At 41.6% G+C, this 23,802-nt stretch overlaps 1 protein-coding gene across 4 annotated transcripts in view; it reads left to right on the top strand.

Annotated features, from left to right (window-relative positions):
* Nucleotides 1-23,802, top strand: part of MINDY2 (MINDY lysine 48 deubiquitinase 2) — a 104,743-nt gene that overhangs the window by 13,562 nt on the left and 67,379 nt on the right. For all 4 annotated transcript variants that reach the window (XR_004647372.1, XM_034783300.1, XM_034783299.1 and 1 more), the window contains exons 2-3: nt 7,016-7,073; nt 16,830-16,894. Coding sequence is in view for 3 of the 4 variants with exons in the window: in XM_034783300.1 (XP_034639191.1) it covers nt 7,016-7,073; nt 16,830-16,894 (123 nt within the window). In the remaining variant the exon portion in view is untranslated. The remainder of the gene's footprint in view (nt 1-7,015; nt 7,074-16,829; nt 16,895-23,802) is intronic.

The raw sequence follows: 23,802 nt of genomic DNA, 5'->3' as shown, positions 1-23,802 counted from the left end.
TTGTCCTGCTTGGGGAATTTTCTGCTCTCCATTTTCCCCTCTCCTTTCAGACAGGATGAGGAGGTATCCTCTTCCAGCTCAAGCAAACCCATTGTTCCAATGTAGTTTAACCTGAATACATGGTTGTTGAGTTCTAATGACTCTACATTGTCCCTGGTCTGTGAACAATCCTGCTAAAATCATGGTGGGTACACATCAACAGAGGGCATTTATGATACAGTAACTTCATAATAACCAGAATTTGTAAGTTATACATATAGATTCCTCCAAATCATCAGAGGCAGGGGCTAGTTCTAGACTATGCAGGGCATTAAAGATCATCACTATTAGCATGAATTGTTGGGATGTGAACAAGAAGCCAGTTCAGAGACTTTAGCACAGATGTAATCCCATATGCTCACATTGCTTAAATGGATCTTATTTTCATTAGCTGTAGTTTCTGCTTGAATTCTGTGGGAAGGACTAAGCATGTTTTTGTAGTCAAGTTTGAAGGCAGCACAGGCATCTAGCTCTTGGAAGGTTTACATAACAGAAAAATAGCTATAGTTTCGTGGCCTGCTGTAGATTGTGAAAGACAGTATGGACCAATATTGCTGCTTGGGGATTTAAGGGTTTATCTATACAGGGGAGTTACTGTAAAATAAGAAGGGTGCAAATTTAGAGCTCAATAGCTATTCCACTTCGACATTTTGTGTGGACGCTCTTATTCCGCACTGAGTGCCTTTTAGCAGTTTGGGGTAATCCATTTCTAAAATGAATTAACTTAAAACTCACAAAGGCGCAAAATAAGAGTATCCATATGGGGAGCTACTGTGGAATACCTATTCAGCAATAGCTGTTCTACACTATCTATTCTGGACTTTTTCCCTGTGGAGACAAATCCTTGCAACAGAACTCAAGGGCTGCGCGTCATTTTGGCAAGAATCTTGCATGCACACTTGCCAAAGGTTTTGAAAGTCATTAATTTGTAGTGTTATAGGGTATGTTTACACTATGAGAGTAGTTCGATTGTACTTAAAGCGAATTTGTGGAATCGATATTACAAAGACGAACGTGTGTATCCACACTAAGGACGGTAATTCGACTTTGAGTCCACACTAACGGGGCAAGCGTCGACATTGGAAGCGGTGCACTGTGGGCAGCTATCCCACAGTTCCCGCTGACCATTGGAATTCTGGGTCGAGCACACAATGCGAGTTGGGGAAAAAAAAAAGTGTCGAGGGTGGTTTTGGGTAACTGTTGTCATCCAACCGTCACTCCTGCCCTCCCTCCCTGAAAGCGCCGGCGGGCATGCCATAGCACTGTGAGCATGGAGCCCGCTGCAACCATCTTATGGCCGTTGTCAACACCTCGCACCTTATCATCCACCTTTTCCAGAGGCAGATGCTGAGAAATCGGGCGTGGAGGCTACGGCAGCACGGTGAGGACATGAAGTCTGAGGGTGGCACAGACCTCTCACAAAGCACGGGACCCCGCGCCGTGACTGTCATGGTTGCAATGGGTCATGTTGATGCTGTGGTACGGCGATTCTGGGCCCGGGAAATAAGCATGGACTGGTGGGACCACATAGTGCTGCAGGTCTGGGATGAATCAAAGTGGCTGCGAAACTTTCGGATACGGAAGGGAACTTTCCTGGAACTTTGTGAGTTGCTGTCCCCTGCCCTGAAGCGCAAGGACACCTGGATGCGAGCAGCCCTGACTGTCCAGAAGCGAATGGCCCTAGCCCTCTGGAAGCTTGCAACGCCAGACAGCTACCGGTCAGTCGCGAATCACTTTGGCGTCGGCAAATCTACCGTGGGGGTTGCTGTGATACAAGTAGCCAACGCAATCGTTGAGCTACTGCTGTCAAAGGTAGTGATGCTTGGAAACGTCCAGGTCATTATAGATGGCTTCGCCGCGATGGGATTCCCAAACTGCGGTGGGGCTATAGCTGGAACTCGCATCTCTATCCTGGGACCGGACCACCAGGCCAGCCAGTACATTAACCGAAAGGGCTACTTTTCAATCGTGCTGCAAGCACTGGTGGACTATAGGGGACGTTTTACAAACATCAACGTAGGATGGCCGGGCAAGGTTCATGACGCTCACGTTTTCAGGAACTCTGGTCTGTTTAGATGGCTGCAGGAAGGTATTTACTTCCCGGACCAGAAAATAACTGTTGGGGACGTGGAGATGCCTATAGTGATCCTCGGGGACCCAGCCTACCTGCTAATACCCTGGCTCATGAAGCCCTATACAGGTGCCCTGGACAATGAAAAAGAACTCTTCAACTACCGTCTGAGCAAGTGCAGAATGGTGATGGAGTGTGCTTTTGGACGTCTCAAGGGGAGATGGAGAAGCTTACTCGCTCAGATCTCAGCGAAACCAATATCCCCATTGTTATTGCAGCTTGCTGTGTGCTCCACAATCTCTGTGAGAGCAAGGGGGAGACCTTTATGGCAGGGTGGGAGGTTGAGGCCAATAGCCTGGCTGCTGATTACGCCCAGCCAGACAGCCGTGCGATTAGAAGAGCCCAGCGGGACGCGCTGTGCATCCGGGAGGCTTTGAAAGCTAGGTTCCTCAGTGAGCAGGGTAACCTGTGACTATTAAGTTTGTTTAAAGAGAAGCTGAACCTGCCCCCGTTTCTTTACCCACTTACTGTTGACTATCCTCTCCAGTTACATACCACGTTCACCCCGTCCCCTCCCCTCTTCCAACACACATTTAAAAATAAAAGAAATGGAACTTTGTTAATTAACACCATTTTCTTTATTACGGATTTCGCGGTAAAGTGTTGAAACTGGGACGCAGACTGTGGTGGGGTGCGGGCATAGTGATGGAAAGAACGCTTCTGAACTCGAGGAATGACAGGCTCCTGCTCCTAGAGTGGTCCGCAGTGGTGGACTGGTTGTTTCAATGGAGCCTGCCACCCCTCCTTTTCGGGACTCTGTGTGGGGGCTATTTGACTTTGTGGCAGGGGAGGACGGTTACAGATCCCCTGCTGCGTGGCTCTGTGATCCAGGACAAGGACCGCTGCATAAGATCTCTATCCGCCCACCCCCGCCACAAAGTCACATGCGGCCCCCCCCCCCCCCAGAACATGAAAACCACCTCCCAGACTGACCAGGGTGCCTAGTGACTGCAATGTGTGTGTGACCTTCTGCTGAACCTGCCCCTGTGTCTGTACCTTGGTAAAGGTGGCTGTCCTCTCCAATTACCAATCCCCTCCCCCCCCCCTTCAAACACACTCTCCCCTAAAAGAACATGATGGAAACAGTAATTAACAGAAACTTATCTTTTATTAGCAACTACACAGTTGGGGGATGAAACTGGGACAGGAGCTTGGGTGAGGCGGGAAGGAAAGGACTTATCAAATTTTTGGGAATGAGAGCCTTCTGGTACTGCAGGGGTGGAGTGACAGTTTTCACGGCCCCTGCCGCCCCTCCTTCTTGGGACTTTGGGTGAGGAGGTATGGGAGTTTGTGGCAGGGGAGGGCGGTTAGAGATAGACTGCAGCGGGGCTCTGTCCTCCTGCCTCCGGTCCTGCAGAACATCCACAAGGTGCCGGAGTGTGTCTGTTTGCTCCCTCATTAGTCCAAGCAGCGTTTGAGTCGCCTGCTGGTCTTCCTGCCGCCACCTCTCCTCCCGTTCGCTGTGTGCTCGCTGGTATTGCGACATGTTCTCCCTCCACTGGGTCTGCTGGGCCGCATCGGCTCGGGAGCAGCCCATAAGTTCTGAGAACATGTCGTCCCGTGTCCTTTTCTTTCTCCGCCTAATCTGTACCAGCCTCTGCGAGGGGGATGCCAGGGTAGGTCAGGAGACATTCGCAGCTGTGGGATGGGAAAAAGGGAGTGAATTCCTCACAAAGATAATTTTTTGTGAACAATGAACATAGTCTTTCTCTGTGAACAAGACCATGCACAGCACCTATCACATGCGCACTCAGGATAGTTGAATTTTCGGCCTTTGCATTCAAGTGCCTGGAGTCTTGCAGTGGAGATCAGACAAGCAGGGCAGGACAGCGGAATTCGGGTAGCAAGCTGACATGGTAAGCGGTAGACTTTTGGCTGCTTAAAACTTAAATTATAGCAGTGCCCTCCTTGCACATTCAAAGCAATGCTCCTATCATTGGCCAGTGCCTGCTGCCGGCAATCCCGCCAGCATGAACTCTGCCCCTGTCCCACCCCCTCACGGCTGTCCCCGGGAAAGATCCCTGTATGCTGCCCCTCTCCCGCCTCCACCGTGTGGCTGTAAACCGCCGGTGACAGTTCTGTAAAGGAACAGGCAAGCAGTCCCAATAGTAACATTCCCCTAATTCTAAGCAAGTCACCATGAGCGACATCACTCTGTTGAGAATTTCTGAGATCGAGAAAGAACGCATGCTGCGTGAAAGCCAGCGTATTCTCTGCAAGGCAATGATCCCAGAGTACTTGATGATAGCCCGGCGAGGAAAAGTTTCCTACCATGGAGGACACAATAAGGCCGCTCTCCCCAGGTACCTCATGCAAAGGCTTTCCAATTACCTCCAGGAGAGCTTTGTGGAGATGTCCTATGAGGATTTCAGCTCTATCCCCGGACATATAGACCTTCTTTTCCAGTACCTGCACTGGCAAGGACTAAAAAGTAGAGCGCCTAGGGCAAACTAATCATGAAAAACCCATTGTTAATATTCCTGTTCTGTTCAAAATAAACGTTTACATGTTTAAAACACTTACCGACTGATCCTTCCCCTGACTCAGGGTCTGGGTTAACGCCAGGGGACGGTTGGTAGGGGATCTCTGTGAGGGTGATGAAGAGATCCTGGCTGTCTGGGAAATGAGCATTGTAAGCGCTGTCGACTGCCTCGTCCTCCTCCTCACCTTCCTCATCTTCCCCGTCCGCTAACATCTCCGAGGAAGCGGCCGTTGACAATATCCCATCCTCAGAGTCCACAGTCAGTGGTGGGGTAGTGGTGGCGGCCGCACCTAGAATGGAATGCAGTGCCTTGTAGACACGGCATGTCTGGGGCTGGGATCTGGAGGGTCCGTTTGACTCTTTGGTCTTCTGGTACGCTTGTCTCAGCTCCTTGATTTTCACGCGGCACTGAGTTGCATCCCAGCTGTACCCTCTCTCTGTGCTGGCTTTTGAAATCTTCTCGTAGATCTTTGCATTCTGTCTTTTTTGATCGCAGCTCCGAAAGCACGGACTCATCGCCCCACACGGCGATCAGATCCAAGACTTCCCTATCGGTCCATGCTGGGGCCCTCTTTCTATTCTGAGATTTCATGGTCACCTCTGCTGGAGAGCTCTGCATCGTTGCCAGTGCTGCTGAGCTCGCCACGATGTCCAAACAGGAAATGAGATTCAAACTGCCCAGACAGGAAAAGGAATTCAAATTTTCCCGGGGCTTTTCCTGTGTGGCTGGTCAGAGCATCCGAGCTTGGACTGCTGTCCAGAGCGTCAACAGAGTGGTGCACTGTGGGATAGCTCCCGGAGCTATTAGCGTCGAATTCCATCCACACCTACCCTAATTCGACATGGCCATGTCGAATTTAGCGCTACTCCCCTCGTTGGGGAGGAGTACAGAAATCGAATTTAAGAGACCTTTATGTTGAACTAAATAGCTTCCTTGTGTGGACGGGTGCAGCGTTAATTCGATTTAACGCTGCTAAATTCGACATAACCTCCTAGTGTAAACCAGGCCATAGAAGCCCTATAAAAATAGATTTGATTTGCAATTAAGTTGAGATGTTGTATAAGTCTAATCATTCTAAGTAGCTCAATTTTAAAAGGTTTCAAAAATTTGCTTGTCTAGGCAAATGCTTCCATCAGCTTCTTGAGAATCAAGTATTAAGGTTTTTCAGCCCTTATGATTTTGAAACCTTTCCAAAATTGTCACCTGATGCTGTTCTGTCTTCCAGAGTTTTCAGAGAGCTTTAGTGCTGCGTATGTTGTTTATAGTTTTGCCAAGATGCAGTGGAGTGAAAACTTGCCTTGTTAGTTTCCATTTCTGTCTTTTTTGAATCCCACTGGAAGCAGTGAAACTGACAATTGAATTTCATTTTCATCAGTTGCAGAAGTAGGCACTGGAACTATTTTCCAAGGAGTATGACTCCAATTGAGGTTTGGGTTCCATGTTCAGAGTTGGTAAAGAAGTAAACAGAGAAGACTTCCTTCTTTTCTAGCAGCCCCAGAGGCTTGGGAGACTGGCGTGAGAGCTTCACATTTATCAGACGCCTACTAGTTGGAGGCTGATACAGAAGATGGTGCTCCAAGCAGGATTCAGGGATTTGAGCACCAATTCTTTCTTTGTGTGTATATGGAGAGAGGTTTCACTTAAGTATTTCCACAGGAATTTGGCCCAGTGTTTAGTATCTGTTTGGGTAGTAAGTTTCTTCCTTTTGCTATTAGGTATTCTCTTTAAAATAAATAAATAAAAATCCTATATCTGAATTTGCATGATGGAGGGGAGAGAGGAAAAGCTTGATGGGATAATTTAGAATAGTGAAATACGAGAGAGAGAGAGAGGGAGGGATGGACCTTGTGAGAAGGAAGGAAAATGTAGGAGAGGAAGTAGAGAAAAAACATTCTAGGGAAAGAGCAGGAGTTGGAGGGGAAGAGAAAGGAAAGAAGAAAAGGTGAGTGAAGCGAGGAAGGAAAAGATGGTAGAAAAGCAAGTTAACTTTCCACTACGTACAATTAAAAAAAAAAAAAAAAAATTTAACCATGTTACATTAAATACAGTACACAAGCAGTATGCAACTGTCATTCCTTTAATGACAGTTAAACTGTCGTGTTGTGGTGGAGAGATCTTTCACCCTTGTGTGTGTTTAGTTCATGTACTAGAAAGTATTTTCTATTTTTTGAAATATAGTATGGTATCCCTTAGAGATATCCTATAGGATCTGGGCCCCCTTGTGCTAGGTGCTGTATAAACACAGAGATAGGTATGCTCTCTGCCCAGAAGAGCTTGTAAAAACATTAAAATCAAAAAGTGAAACACAAACTTCCTCAAATATACTTCTCAGTTTTTGAAGCAAAATCCTTTTCTTTCACAGGTCAAGCTGCCACCAATGATGGAAATCATAACTGCTGAACAGCTGATGGAATATTTAGGTTAGTAGTGACCCAGGATAGATTTATAATTATATTTAAGAAAGTAGTTTATCACTTGGTAGTATTACATGAGAATATTTTTCCATATAACTTTTTCTCCAGCAGGTTTTGATTGAATATAGGTTACACAAAATATAATCAGGTATACTAGACTACCTTGGTTATCATTCGTTCTTTTCATTGGTGCTGCTAATGGAAGTTCTGTGCTCTACCTTCATGGTTAAATGTAAAATGTTGCTGTGACTGCCAGCTTATGGCCTGGATCATGCAGATGGCCTGGCCTCATGCTCCAGGATGCCAATAGACATTTTCTTCTTCATGTTCCTGCTTTGTTCATATTCTATCTCCTGAAAAGTACTAAGACAATTGTTTCTTTTAATTTTCTACAGTGACTTTATTTTTCTCCTTGTTCTTGCCTAATTACAGGAACAACAAAAAATTAATGTAATTGGCAAGGTAGATGGGGGTCTCTTATTTGCAGGCACCACTTCATTCTCAAGTTCAGTCTCTAACCCATCTACAACTGTTTCCAGAGGACAAGTCTAACTCTGATAGTCCAGAACATTCAGATATTCAAGGTTCAATCATCACACATTTTAAGCTCTAGACACTACAGGTCCTTTCCTCCCAGCCTAATAACTTTGGAGTGATGTTTCAGTTTTTTGTATAAAATTAACCTGAAAAAGTGAAAAGAACGATTTTCTCCATAACATTCCTTCCCTAGGGAATAGTTTATTGTGGGTTAAAATAATAAGGAGGAAAAACACATAAAGATTAGGCACTATACAATGAATGGATCTGTGCTACTGTAGGAAGCACTTGTATAGATGGACTGTTTAGATTTACTTTTTATGAGCATGTATTATGGAACTGTGAGGGGTGGTTTTTTCTTAAAGCAGGAATTCAATCACTTTATGTATAAGGAATACAGCATATCCTTCCCACAATTATTGCACTTGCTCTTTTATTTGCCAATTCATTCTGCACCAAATTTGGTTAATTAGTTTGAAATAACATCCGTTTTAAAGTTTTTTAATGAGTTCTTTAAGAAATTTAGCATCCAGTGTCTGAACACTTTACTATGAATTATTTTAATAATGGAATAACAGACTTCAAACTCCCCATAGAGTTAAAACTCACTGAAATCTCATGCATTGGCTCTATTTGAGGGCATTCATTTTATGATTAGTAGTAACTTTCTGCTTTTACCTTTCATAACTGAGGCTGATAAATAGAATTTTGGTATTTAGGGAATTCCACAGAGAACTGTTCTCTTAGGAAACAGCCACCACCTCTTGTTGTTCCCAATAGGAAAGAAATTAGGCCATGCTGAGGAGATCGTGGACCCTCACGGCATAGGTGACCCCATCTTCTTTGAGAGCAGCTTTGCTTCACGCTTGCTGGGAACAAAGGGAGGTAATGGCTGTTTTGTAAGAGGTCATTTTAACTGAGGGCTACTGTCATCTCTGTCCCATCAAGAGCCATAGGAGATGGCAAGAAAGAATGGGAAACATCACTTGGTTTATATGGCCATATACATATCTGTGATTTGGGGCTGCTTGTCAGTCAGAGGCACTAAACATTAAGTTTTTCTTAGTTGCAGTAATTAAAAAATTCTTGTTTGTTTTTCCCAGTAGCCTTTATTTTAATCTACTGTTTGAAGGCTGTTCTAAGCATATAGAGTTGAGGTTATTTATGAAATTTAGTAACCAGCATCCATTACATATAGCAAACAGTGAAGAATAATAATGGAGATTTAAAACACTTCTACCATTGCTAATGCTACAAAGAAACTCTTAAGCAGCCCTACTAGTAAACTGGCTATGGAGAATATTCTATAACATATTTTCATAAGGATTAATTACAACCCTGGACTGATTGATTCTTCTGTGAGTGATTGTCTAAATGGATTTTGCTCTTGGTGTGCATGTGCTTCATGCATGTGAGATGGTTTCTTTTGGGCAGTAGAGTGTGGGGCTCTGCCTGCATCCTACATGCCCTTTTATCCCCTCACCTGATGGCGTAAAGGTTGGAACAGGTCTAGCTGTCCCTGAGTTCTTTCTTATGGCCAGAGGTTCTGTTTCGCAGTCATAGCAGTTGTCTCCTTTGCTCTGGACACTGTGCTAGCGGGTGTTAGTCAGAATCATAGTTAATCATCTGTTTACAAAAACACATGTCTTTTTCCCTTAGATAAACTTGTTAGGTTAGACACTCTCCTTTCCCCTCCCGAGGGTATTAGCACTGATAAGATTTAAAATCTGTTATTTCAAGTTCAGGATGGTGATTTTGACCTCTATAATTCACTCATTAGATCTTCAGGACTGATTTGCAGCTCTTGACTTGCAAGATGCCTATTCTATATATCAGTCCAGCCAGTCTACAGGGAATACTTCAGATTCCTGGTGGGAACATCTTGCTACCAGTCCTACCCTTGGTCTTTCCACATCACTGAATGTATTCAATAGTTGTGGTGACTATCTAAGGAGATAAAGAATCCAGGTTCATCCATAACTTGATTACTAGAGGATTCGAGGAAGATTACCACAACAGGTGATTAACTCAGTACAAATAATTCTAATGTGGTTTGCCTCGCTAGATCCACATCAAAAGACAAAAACTGTACTGACTCAGCGTAGATTTCTTAGGAACACTGATAGAGACCAGGTCCATGACAGCTTATCTTACACAAGAGATTCCAAATAATGATAGGTTTTATCAACCCACTTCAAGATCAATTAAGACCATCAGTAAGAACGTGTCTCAGGCTACTAGGACCCATGGCCTCATGCTCTTACGTCCGAGATTGTCAGACTTGACCTACATTCTATTGAAGGATGGTTGAAGTTGAAATCAGTTTATCTATCCAGAAGGCACTGCATGGACATGATGGTCACAGTCCCTCAAAAAGCTCTCTCCTCATCAGGTGTACAACACAGTACCTGCTGCCTCCCAAGACACTCAGACATCTCAAAAAGCTTCTCTCTACATAAATATCTAGAGCTCAGAACCATCCAACTGGCATGAAAAAGCATTTCGGATCCACAGTACATGTTCTGACAGACTTTACCACAACTATGCATTATGTCAACAGGCCATGGGGGAGCAAGGTCATTCCCTGCTCTATCAGGAGCCATGTGGCAATGGAATTGGTGCATTCTGAACCAAACCACTGTGGTTGCCTGGCTGTCCTGGTCTCATTATTTTCATAGAACAGCTGATGGGCTGTTCTCAGATTACCATGCGTGATCTGTCAGAGATTCAGTCCTACATAACATCTTTCACAAATGGAGATTTCCAGAAATAGATCTGTTTGCCCCAGACCAGAACAACAGAAGTCTGACAATCTGTTTAAGAGGGTGTTGGAGTCCATCCTCCCTGACAGATGTCGTTTTTTGTTTGTTTTTGTTTTTTAACTGCCTGGCTACTAAGACTAATGCATACCTTTCCACCAATGTCCATGATGCCAAGGGTACTGAGGACACTCCAGTATGGGCCAGGCAGTTGTGGTATTTAGAACTGATGAACGTTTCAATATAGCCACCATCACCTTACCGGCCCTGGCTGCGTAGTCTTTGAGAACAACAGTTAGGGTACATCTACACTACAGCGGGGAGTCGATTTAAGATACGCAAATTCAGCTACGTGAATAGCGTAGCTGAATTCGACGTATTACAGCCGACTTACCCCGTTGTGAGGACGGCGGCAAAATCGACTTCTGCCGCTTTTTGTCGGCGGCGCTTACTACCACCTCCGCTGGTGGAGTTAGAGCGCCGATTCGGGGATCGATTGTCGCGTCCCGACGGGACGCGATAAATCGATCCCCGAGAGGTCGATTTCTACCCGCCGATTCAGGCGGGTAGTATAGACCAGGCCTTAGATTATACACCTGGACCCAACTCTGTTACATCTGACAGCCAGGATGTTGGCTGGATGATGTCCACAGAAAGAAGCTTTCTTCCGAGGTTCAGAACATTCTGCTCTATAATAATAAATGGAGATATCCCATCTCCTAGAACTGGAAGGGACCTTGAAAGGTCATCGAGTCCAGCCCCCTGCCTTCACTAGCAGGACCAAGTACTGATCTTGCCCCAGATCCCTAAGTGGCCCCCTCAATGATTGAACTCACAACCTTGGGTTTAGCAGGCCAATGCTCAAACTACTGAGCTATCCCTCCCCCCTGCTCTAAAGCAGGAAGCCTTCATGAGATTTAATTATAAAGCTGAATGGAAGAGATTTTTTTGTTTTGAGGATCTCAGCACCAGCTTTCTCCCCTGACATCACCAATTTCAGCAATACTGGACTATTTACTAACTCTGAAATAATCTCAGTTTTTCAATCAGCTCCATAAGATTCCTTCTAGCAGCAATATCTGCATAACACACTCCTATCCAGGGAGCCATACTTTTTTTGTTTTTCTCACATCCCACAGCAGGAAGATTTCTTAAAGGCCTCATTCACATTTTTCTACTGATTTGGAAGCCCCCTTATTCTTGGGACCTCAATATAGTATTAGTAGACTTGGAAGGATGAGATTTTCCTCGATAATTGTCATAAATGTCAATTTCACTATACACACACAAACCAACCAGAAAGTATTTCCTTAATCAAAATTTGCAAATAGGCAAACTAAGAGAAATGCTGCCTGAGAACTTAGTTTGATATAAGGATATTTACTTTGTATACTTTGACATTTGATGCTGACAGTCTGTGGTGTTAATGGTTATAAAGCTTGAACTTCTTGAATCTCATCATCTTTTGTCATTGTCTGACCCCTCCCTCCATAATTTCCCTCAACTGTGAAAATGTAAATAATAAAAATTGGAACAATGCTTAAAAATAAACATCAATATTATCTGTCAAAACAATAAAATAAAAATTCAATTCTGCCAAGCCTAAGTATTAGCAGAGCTGATGGATTTCCACCCCTCTGAGTGCTGAGCAAGCTGTTCCCTTTACCACCTACCTGCAAAGACAGCTTTTCTTAGTAGCCTCACTTCAGCTCAAAGTATAGGGGTGATTCAGGCTCTTATGACAGATGGTCCCCCTTAAGTGTTTCATGAGGACACAGTAATTTTTGGATCCCTTGCTAAATATCTGCCAAGTTTTCACAGGTTATGGTAAGAAGCTGCCTGTTGTGAGGAAATTCCCACTGTTTCATTCTTCTCAAAGGGCCTGTTAGGAGATGGTGAGTTAATATCTGATAAGGGAAGACTTAACTCATAGAGATTGGGGGAGAAAGATGCTGCAAGGCAAAATAAAGCAACATTGGGAGGATTCTGAAAGGCTGGTAGATAACTTGTGTGTGTGTATGTATGTATGTATGTATGTATGTGTTTTATATATATATATATATATATATATATATGAAGAGTAATGGGATAGGACAAGAGCCTTTGGTCTGGTTGGTCCCCACACCTCTCCTACTCCCAAGAGACGGAAGATTATACTGCTCATGGGGAAAGGAGTTGGCTCTTTGCAGTACTCCTAGCCAGTTGGCTGCTGCCAATATCCTCAATTTTTATATACTTTGATTAGTGTATTATACACAAATTAAATAGCTTATTAGATCTGGATGCATTAGTCAAATTCTACAACTATTTGAAACCAAATCCATACTAATTTTCAAAGCAATCCATATTTTATCTGACCATGTTTTAATCTAACCTATAAAGCAGATATTGCTATGTTCTATCAAAGCATCTACAGATTTATTGTTTCAAAGGGTCTATAACTCATGGCAAACAACAATTTGGGTATTGATTCAAGATCTTTGTTAAAGAATGTATTTGTCTGGGGTTATGATCATCTGTGCTGTGAGGGCATTGCTCTATATTATTTCATCACATTTTAAAAATCGAAGTCTAGGCAAATGTTTTAGGAGTTTCTGTTCTCTTTGATAAACTAATAGCTAACAGAGATGCCGAGGGTTGGCTGCCCTTAAGAGTGAGATTTACAGCTCCAAAGAGTGAGATTCAAGGCCAAAGACTGAGATTTTCCCAGCTGGTGTGTTAGATCATCTTTGGTCCTTGGTGACAGCCAATAGTCCAGGGTTTTAATCCAACTGGCACTTCACTTAATAGTTTGTTTTAAATATACACTGCTTAATATTGCATATAAAACACTTAAATGTCCTAATTCATAAAAATGTCCAGGGCACGTGAGCATTCTATATGCAACACAAATTAATGGATTTTAATAAAAACAATTATTTGCTGTTGGAAACAAAAATCTGGATGGTTGGAGATCCCTGAGGACCTGAGTTAACAACCTCTGGTTTAGGCACACAGTCAGTGGACAGTATAGGAGAAGTATTCAAAAAATAAACTGTTTTTATATAAACCTAACAAAAAAGAGAACTGTTTTATCAATACAACAATGTGTTTATTTTCTATATCACCTTCTCCTAGTGATCATCCATTTGAAAAATACTTTTCAGTAAGGCTGTCAAGCAATTAAAAAGATTAATCGCTCTGTTAAATAACAATACAATACCATTTATTTTAAATATTTTTGGATGTTTACTACATATTCAAATATATTAATTTCAATTACAACACAGAATACGAAGTGCACAGTGGTCACTTTATATTATTATTTTTGATTACAAATATATGCACTGTAAAAATGATAAACAAAAGAAATAGTATTTTTCATTTCACCTCATACAAGTACTGAAGTGGCACCTCTTTATTGTGAAAGTATAATTTACAAATGCGATTTTTTTTTTTTTTTGGTTACATAACTACACTCTAAAACAAAACAGTGTAAAACTTTAGAGCCTATGAGTCCACTCAGTGCTACTTCTTATTCTGTCAATTGCTAAGACAAACAAGTTTGTTTATATTGACAGGAGATACTGCTGCCTGTTTCTTGTTTACAGTGTCACCTGAAAGTGATAACAGGTGTTCGCATGGCATGTTGTAGCCCGCATTGCAAGGTACCTGCTAACGGTTCATATATCCCTTCATGCTTCAACCACCATTCCAGAGGACATGCTTGTATGCTGACGATTGGTTCTGTTTGATAACGATCCAAAGTAGTGCAGACTGACGCCTGTTCATTTTCGTCATCTGAATCAGATGCCACCAGCAGAAGATTGATTTTCTTTTTTGGTGGTTTGGGTTCTGTAGTTTCTAACATTAGTGTTGCTCTTTTAAGACTTCTAAAAGCATGCTCCACGCCTCGTCCCTCTCAGATTTTGGACAGCACTTCAGATTCTGAAACCTGGGGTTGAGTGCTATAGCTATTTTTAGAAATCTCTCATCAGTACCGTCTTTGCGTTTTGTCAAATCTGCTGTAAGAGTGTTCTTAAAACAAACGTGCTGGATCATTATCTGAGACTGCTATAACATGAAATATATGCAGAATGCAGGTAAAACAGAGCAGGGACATACAATTCTCCCTCCAAGGAGTACAGTCATAAATTTAATTGATGCATTATTTTTTTTAACTAACATCAGCAGCATGGAAACATGTCCTCTGGAATGGTGGCCGAAGCATGGAAGGGACATATGAACCTTTAGCGCATTTGGCACGTAAATACCTTGCAACGCTGGCTACAACAGTGCCATGCAAACACCTGTTACCACTTTCAGGTGACATTGTAAACAAGAAGTAGGCAGCAGTATCTCCCGTCAATGTAAACAAACTTATTTGTCTTAGCGACTGACAGAATAAGAAGTAGGACTGAGTGGACTTGTAGGCTCTAAAGTTTTAAACTGTTTTGTTTTAGAGTGCAGTTATGTAACCAAAAATATCTGCATTTGTAAATTACACTTTCACAATAAAGAAATGGCACTTCAGTACTTGGATGAGGTGAAATGAAAAATACTATTTTTATCATTTTTACAGTGCATATATTTGTAATAAAAAATAATATAAAGTGAGCACAGTGCATTTTGTATTCTGTTATAATTGAAATCAATATTGAAAATGTAGAAAAACATCCACAATTGGTATTTTAGTGTTAAGTGCGATTAATTGCAATTAATTTTTTAATATAGCGATTAAATTTTTTTAGTAAATCGTGTGAGTTAACTGATTAATGGACAGCCCTACTTTTCAGTGTCATTTGATTTTGATATAATTGCTCATATTACATTTACAGCAAGCCTAAATAATCAGATTCCAAAATAAATGCAAAATAAATTAAAATGAAATTAAAATAAAACACAACCAAACTATACTTTAAGTAAATTGTTTAATTACTTTATTTTTACATGTATTTAATCTGACGCTAACAAAATATAAAGGATTCAGATTTCACATTTCTTTTAATATCTATATTGGTTTCTAATTTGGTATCTGATTTTATTCATGTACTTTGTTATATTACCATGTGGCCACTTTGCTGCTGTTACTATTTCTTTTAGTGGCTTAAACTTGAAATATGATTTGGGATTTGCTAGCTTCACTTGGATAATAGAGGGCTGTGTCCCATCTAGTCCAAGGTTTGGTCTGAATGAGCAATCTGGCTGTCAGGAAAGATCTCTTTAAACAGGAGGCTCAGTTGGTCTGCGATTGCAAGAGGAATATTTTGCTGTGCAAGAAGAATTGTAACTTTCACTTTCACGTGTGTCTCCAGGGGAAAAAACACATTTTGAACAGAAACCAAGTGTAATGCATAAAAACAAAGAATTGAATATTTTATAAAAGTTAAATATAAAAATGGGAAATTGAATAGACATTCAAACAGATTTTCACAAGCATGTATGTAAATATATACAAATGAGTGGATATTTTTGTGTGATGTAAGAATTACAAGTTTGTGTCTGTATAACTGTCTATATAACGTACTGTATTTTAATAATCCTGTTGCTTTGGATAAAGGCATAAGATAAACTAATTAATATTTAACTCTCATCATAACACATTGAAAATGGTACAGAAAACAGCAAATCTTGGACCCAATAAAAATTAATTCATGAAACACTGAAAGAACATTGCAAACAATATTTTGTCAAACTCTAGGAATAAATGACTACTTGCTCAAAAAAAAAAAAAAAGGTCAACAAATAGGGTACGTCTACACTTACCTCCGGGTCCGGCGGCAGGCAATCGATGTTCTGAAATCGATTTATCACGTCTGGTGTATACGCGATAAATCGATCCCGGATCGATCCCGGAAGTGCTCGCCGTCGACGCCAGTACTTCAGCTCAGCGAGAGGAGTACGCGGCATCGACGGGGGAGCCTCCCTGCCGCGTCTGGACCCGCGGTAAGTTCGGATTAAGGTACTTCGAATTCAGTTACGTTATTAACGTAGCTGAATTTGCGTACCTTAGTCCGAAGTGGGGGGGTAGTGTGGACCAGGCCATCGAGTAGCTACATGCCTAACTGAAATGTTTACTTATCATTTGGGTTTCACTTCTGATAAGACTGTGTTATAACTTTTTCTCTAACAATTATGATTAAAGTTCTGAGGAAGTGGGCTCTCATCAGTTCATTAGTAAACTTAAATTCATAAATGTTCAGAAGGGATCACTGACGTCATAAGTAACACGGGTCATAGAACTTCCCCCAAATAATTCCTAGTTCATATCTTTTACAAAAACATCCAATCTTGCCTTAAAAATGTCAGTGATGGAGAATCCACTATGACCCTGGGGAAGTTGTTCCAATGGTAAGTTTCTTAAAGACGGTTACTTAAAGATGCCACCATTTTGTCAAAGAGATTCGGGAAGATAGACAACTTTTAAGAGTACATCTAAAGCTTTGAGTTGTGGAATAAACTATAACTTAAAAATTTTTTTTTTAAGGAGACTATATTCTTGATGCAAAACCAAAAGAGATTTCTGAAATTCAACGTCTAAATTACGAGCAGGTAAGAAACAGTTTCTAAAAAGCAATTGTTTGTTTTTCAGTAATGAACTAAAGCATTTTTTTTTTTTTTCACTAAATTATTTTTGTTGAGAATTTGTAAAATCCACCAATGTATGGAAAATAGAGCCTTTGTTCTTATTTATTTAGTATCAAATTTAGTTTTACAGTCTCTCCTAAAATAGAGAAGATTAGTTATTGCTATACGAATCACTTTCTTGAAAAGAGACAAGTTTTTTTCTTGTTTATAACAACAGATTGGCCTTGGGCTTAGTGTTCAATCTGACTTCTAAATCTTTCCCTCTCTGCTAGCAAAGAAAATAAAATGTCTTTGCATGCTGTTATATCAGCCATGGCAAAATGAGTTTCTTTATCTGCAGCAAGTATAATGACAGACTCCATTGTACTTAATTTAAAGTTGTTCATATTTTCAGTTCAGATGTCTCTGGAGTACTGGTAGTAGGTACTTATTCTGAAATCTGTGATAACTGAAAACCATGCTTTTCAGATTAGCCTACCCTATTCAGATAGGAATAGAAAATTTAATCACTTCAAATTTATCTGTAGATGCTGCTGTAACCAGATCACAGAAGTAGTACAGAAAGTCTTAAGAATTCTTGGAAGTGTTTTATAGCTATTTCTTCTTCCTTGAATTGAGGATATAGTAGTTGATAAGTAATATACTTATTCCATTTTTAAATATAACTGAGGTAAAGGTGTCTCTCCCATATATGTATTTTTAATAACAAATCTGTTGTGGGTACTGCTAGTATAGAGTGACTGCCGTATTTAATCCGAGGTGCATGATCCTACATATATGTTTGAAAAGAGCTTTGGGAGCCTTTTGGGATAGTCACTATAAACATTAATTTTTTAAAAAACTGCCCTGTAGAGGCAATTGGGGTGCATGCAAATAGTAATTTTCTTACTAAAACCAAAAATCACTATACATACCCAAATTAAAAGGACATGAACTGCATGAAGTTTTTGAAAATATATTCTTTGATATAGCACCAATAATGCATTCTGAATTTTTTAAAGTCCTTTTTAAAATGTGCAACTTTTTCTGCTTCCTGTTGATGTTCAAGAAGTGACTGATAGCAACACCACCCAGGATGCTCAGCTCATTCCTCACTTTTGTTTCACAGCACACTTCTGTCTGACTCATTTTCACTTTGAGATTTGATGCTTGTGATACTGGTAAACATCCTCTTGCAGGTTCTGGAGAAAGATGTGTACCATCAATAAAACTGTGACTCTGACCACAAAGTAAATGAAATGGGAGAGGAGTGGAAAGAAAGATTTTTCTATGTTTTGTTTTGTTGTAATCTTATAGGTTATTTGTTATAAATGTATACCTAACTGAGTTTTCTCGCTCCATTTTAAATACTAAAAAGGCAAAGTGACATCATGAAAGCTTGTATATGAGCTTATGTAAGTGCCAACAGTGACTGATGTAAGCAGTTTTTCTTTAAAAGGTGTCTTGAGTCACTTGTGGGTGGTTGGAAGGCAAATGTCTAGGAACATGAGTTCACAATTTCAACTTGGTATCTGAAGTCAAGGTGGATGTTCCTTGGTTCATACATCATCCCCACTAATAAGCTGAGCATTACACAGATATAACTGAAGTCACAATTTGGAGACACAGGGCTTGCACAAGCTAAGGCATAATTTGACATTTAGGGTCTTTATTCCTGTATTGACATGTTAGTCAGAAAAAATGCATGGCAGTGCACTAGAGATTGCACTTCTACAAATCAGACAAGCTATATAGCTTAGATTAGTCAGGGACTTCAGTTTCTAGTGCTGTTAATGCAGCATCATTCACAAACAAATTTCACTTCATATCTTGAAAAGAAATCCTTTAGATTAAAAGTGTTTGGGAAAATAAATTAAGAATCCTAAAACTAAGGAAACTGATTATTGCTCCTGACTTTTCAGGGAGAGGTGCCTGACTTTTCAAGAAGAGGTGCACTAACGTGCCATGCAGACCTTGCTACAATGCACAAAAATGATGAGCCTTTGTGTTGCTACAGTTGTTAAATTGCTTCTTCTCAAGGAACTAAGACTTTAAAATCTTAAAACATTATTTTAATCACTTGTATTGCCTTAAACGATCAGGACAAAACATTAAGATCATGCAGAAATATTTCCTATTACAGACCTTGATAAATTTACAAGATGCACCTACTAATCAGCGTTGGGTATAAAAGATGAAGGGGATCTGTGCTGTTTCTTTCCAGTAGAAAACATGATGTACAAAATAATGAACAGTATATAGAGAAGATAGGTTGGGTACTTCTGTTCCACTTTCCTCCTAATATAAGGAAAGCGGACCTTTAATGAACGAATTAGCAACACATTTCAAACTAATAAGGAAACAGTTTTTCATAAAACACACAATTAGCCTGTGGAACTGATTGCCACAGTGAGACCAAGAGCTTTGCAGAGTTCGGAAAAAGGTTGACATTCATGATATATTGATAATGGAAACATCTAGAATTACAGTGGAAGAAACTTTCCCTATGAGTAGGCTATTCCATGACTGTTTACTGCAGTATTTCTTGCATGTTCCGCTGAAGCAGCAGGTATTGGCTACTGTTGGAGATAGGATACGAGATTAGGTTGACCAATCATCTGGTAAGGCAATGCTTATGTCTTTCCTACCCATCCCAGAGCCTCCTGGCTGCTGCGAAGGACAGAAGCTTTTGTTACTGTACTCCTCTCCTCAGCTTCCCGGCTCCTGTGGGGTGTGGGCATCAGGTCTCCACTGTTCGACTTCTCACCTAGAGCTTCTTGGATGCTGGGTAGGGTGGTGTGAAGAAGTGTCCTCCTTTATCTACCTCTAGACCACTTTTTGAGTCTGTCTCCTCTGTGAAGTGCCTGCTTCTATGCTTTATTGCTTTCTCTACATCCGTGTAAACTTGATATGATTCCGGAGTTTCATTGCTTCCCCCAGGTACTGAATAGAAGCAGTGAAACAGACCAGAGTCTAAATACTCTGCTGGTGCTTGGTAATGCTGTGCAAAGGCACTGGAACTGACTGCAGATTAGGGAAGACAATGCTGAGTTGGTTTGCATTTTGGAATATTTACTCTAGTACCATAAAGAACAGAAACAGAGGGGTTTTTTTTTTAATTAAAAGCTTACTTTTTGTAGAAACTGCTAACATATGCCCCCAAGTAGCATGCAAAGCTTCCTACTTGCCTCCAGTGAGTGAATTTTTTCAGCTCCATCTACATGTGTTCATAGCTTATTCCCTGTGCATAACATTTTTAAAGGCGAGGTGGGGGGATTTCATTGGGAGTAAATGATTAGAATTTGAAATGGAACTATTTACTTTTTATTACTGGATCTCCTTATTTGGTTTGGGAGGATATACACGTACTTCTTGTATTTGTTGTGCTGGAAACAGCAAGTGGAGTGGTATTGTGGAAACTGAAATTGACATGGAGCATAGTCTTTCAAAATTATCCAAAATGATTTATTTTGTGTTATAAACTTTGATTGGAATAACTGACATATAATGTTTCATGTGTCCAAGTGAGTGCTATGTTATCAATGGTTACAAGAAATCTTGTGATTTAGAAGTTATTGGAAAAATATTGTATAGAGATAGATGCAGTGTACTGGAATAAGGTTGAAGAAAATTAGCTACCCATTTAAAGTGCAGCCTCTCTGGCCTCCCTTTACCCAACTGGATGAGTTTACATGTAATTGTCATACAATATTTTTTTTTGTATATTCCTTTACATCATTAAAGAGGCTAGTGTAGGTATATTTTAACTTCCATGCCACATTGCTTTATAAATATATAAATAGTCATATTTATCCAGTATTTTCTAATCTTAGTAGCGCTCACTTTGTGGAGTAGCAAACTCCATTCTTATGGCGACCTAGTTGTTTCATCCACTTTCTCAGCAAATATTTCATAGTGCTCTGGTGAGGTATTGTATTTCTAGGAATGCATTATGCCTTGAGAGAAAATATATATTGTTATTAAAAATCAGTTTAATATAAACTGGAAACACAATTATGCACTAATCATAATTGTGTGGTTACTGTATGGTGTCACTACAGTGTAGAGAAAAGATTGTCTGTGTGTCTTTACTGTACATTTCCTTGAACTGATTTGAATTTCTTTTTAATGTAACCCTTATCTCTGCATTTTTTGGGTGTGTAATATCTGTTTTTGTGGTGGTTACAGCATCTTTGTAATGTGTTTTTACTCTTACATAATTGATACGTTAAAATAGAGTTAAGATGAGACTACATAGATTTTTATTGTTTGGAAATATATTGGGAGGATTTAATTAATTGAAACTATCTGCTGCTTGTCAACCTAATGACAGCAAGTACTATATTTTGCATTTCTCTTGTTCTCAGTGTGTGGTTCTTTTAAAAAGCAAATAAAAAAGGATGAGATGACACATTTTACTGAAGAATTTGTAGTTTTATAAGTATGTGTCTCATATCTCTGGCCTGCACTGTAGATTTGCACATGGCTCATGTGAGAGCTCATAATCGCTTGAATAGTAGCCTCCTTCAGGGCTGTGCATGCTTCCTCTGCCTCTTTGTGCTTTCGTGTGGAGTGGTTGCAACCCTCCTTAAGTTCCTTCTCACCTCCCATGGCAGCAAGGTGGAGCTTGGACTGTATTTGACCCGTTGCTTTTTTTTCTAGGCTTCAAAACTCTTAATTTCTCAAGAAATCTCTCTTCACTTTCTTTATTTTGATATTTCTATTAAAAATTTGTTTAAATGGGCATTCTCCTCTCCCCAAAAAGGAAAAGGTCAAGAAGGGGAAGATCCTCCTGCATACCTCCTTATACAGTGGGGTGAAATGCTTCACACTGACTGTTTGTAGTGGTGTACTAGAATCAAACTGGGTTTAAACCCTGTCCTTCTTGTGATTGTCTGATGCCTTTACCCACTGATTAGAGAACCTGCTCCAGCATAGGGCTTCAACATTGTCCTCCTAAACCTTTAGGACTCCATCTGCCACTCAAAGCTGTCTTTATGGTGACCATTACGTTAGCCAGAAGAGTGAGCAAGTTTCAGCACTCAGTGGAAACTTCTTTCATCTTGTTTCATAAAGCCAGTAGTACTGAGACCTCATGCAAAAAATTAATTCCCAAGGCGTTTTCTGATTTCGGTTTGCCCGTGTCTTTCAAAGCCACATTCCACACAAGAAGACGATCCATACCCTAGACGTATCCAGAGCTCTTCAATATTGCATCAACAGGACAACATCTTTTAGATTGTCCCTATGTCTATAGTTGGCTGCTCCAATGGTCAAGGCATTTCATCAGATTTTCAAATGGGTAACCCATATCTCACTCTGCTACCCACTGGCTGATGTACTTCTCTGTCTGACTATTAAGGGTCATGCCATCAGAACCCAAGTGGCATCTTTGGCCTGTTTCCGAAATGTGCTGATATCTGAAAACTGCAAGGCTGCTAGGTGGAGCAGCCATTCATGTTTGTCCAACATTACGCATTGGACTAATAAGAGGCCAGATTTGCAAGAGTGGTACTCCAGTCACTATTCAACTGATGCAATTGAAGCGTCTCATTCCCACCATCCTGAAGATGCTTGCCAGTCATCTGTTATGGGATCCACACTGATGCATACTAAAAAAAGAAGAATGATTCTTCGAGAGATTGTTCATGTGCATTCCACAATAGGTGTGTGTGCTCACCACATGCAATGGTCCCAGAAGTTTTCCCCCTAGCAGTACCCGTAGGGTACTCCTGGGGTGGTGCCTCTATGGCACAGTATAAGGGGTGCTGCGCACTTCCCCCCACCCTCAGTTCCTTCCTGCCGCCAGTGAAGGTGCATCGGAACTGCTCTGCTCCAGCTTGGCTGCAGCTTCCCTCTTGAACTCTTGTTCGTTCATAGTTAGTAATACCTATACTTAAAGTAGGTCAGTTTAGTGTGTCTGGGTCGGGGCATGCCCCAGGCTTTAAGTCGTGCGACACTTGCAGGCGGCTGATGCCAGTGACTGATCGGCACGCTGACAGTTTACGCTGTCTGGAGGAAACCCACCTCCGCGATCACTGCAAGATTTGCAGATCCTTCAAGCCTCAAACCACGAAGGAAAGGGACATTCGGCTCTGAGCCATTCTGATGGAGTCGGCATTGACCCAGACACCAGTACACCGCTCTGAGTCAGCACCAAGCAGCCTGGGATGTTATGTCTGTGCTGGTACCAGGAGCACTGCCACCATTGGCTCCCTGGTCCAGAGGCAAGCCACCACTTGAATCTCCGCCGTTGACGGTCTAGGGAATGTTCCTGATGCCGTTCGTCGCTCAGCGACTGCCCCGTGGGCAGTCCGCGCCGGTCTCTGTCAACTCCCACCAGGTTGTCTGGCTGGGTACCGACTGGCAGGGGTTCCAGGCACAGGTCCACCTCGAGGGACTGTAGACCTTGCGAGGAGAGCGTGCCCCGTCAAGAGCGGGATAGACGACATTGGAGGTCCTCATCTCCAAGAGGCTACCGTAGCCCATTGTGGTACAGGCATTGACGCTGTTCCCGTTCTTCGTCTCATTCCAGGACCCCACCACGGCACTGCTCCCACAGTCCCTGGTGTCGATTGCCAGCACCTCACTGTTGCAGATCTGCCCATTTGGAGTCGATCGCAGAGCAGCTGCTACCGGCGGTATTTCCACTCCTTTACGCCAGGATCACGGTCTCGTGGTTGGCACCATTTCCAATGTCACCACTCCTCCCAGTCCTGGGACAGCAGCAAGTCATACGCCCGGCCTCCTTTTGTAGTTGTCAGTCAATGGGACAGGCTTAGTCAGGCTTAACAGCCTGCTCCACCGGTGACACAGCAGGTGCAGTGGCATCAGGCTCCTTGGCCAGCACCATGGTACCAATGGGCCCTGTGGCCCTTGATGCAGCCCCTGGT

This window comes from Trachemys scripta, chromosome 10 (genome assembly GCF_013100865.1).
Source record: "Trachemys scripta elegans isolate TJP31775 chromosome 10, CAS_Tse_1.0, whole genome shotgun sequence".
Classification (NCBI taxonomy): Eukaryota; Metazoa; Chordata; order Testudines; family Emydidae; genus Trachemys; species Trachemys scripta.
The sequence above is the reverse complement of the archived record's forward strand: the minus strand, read 5'-3'. Positions and strand labels throughout refer to the sequence as shown.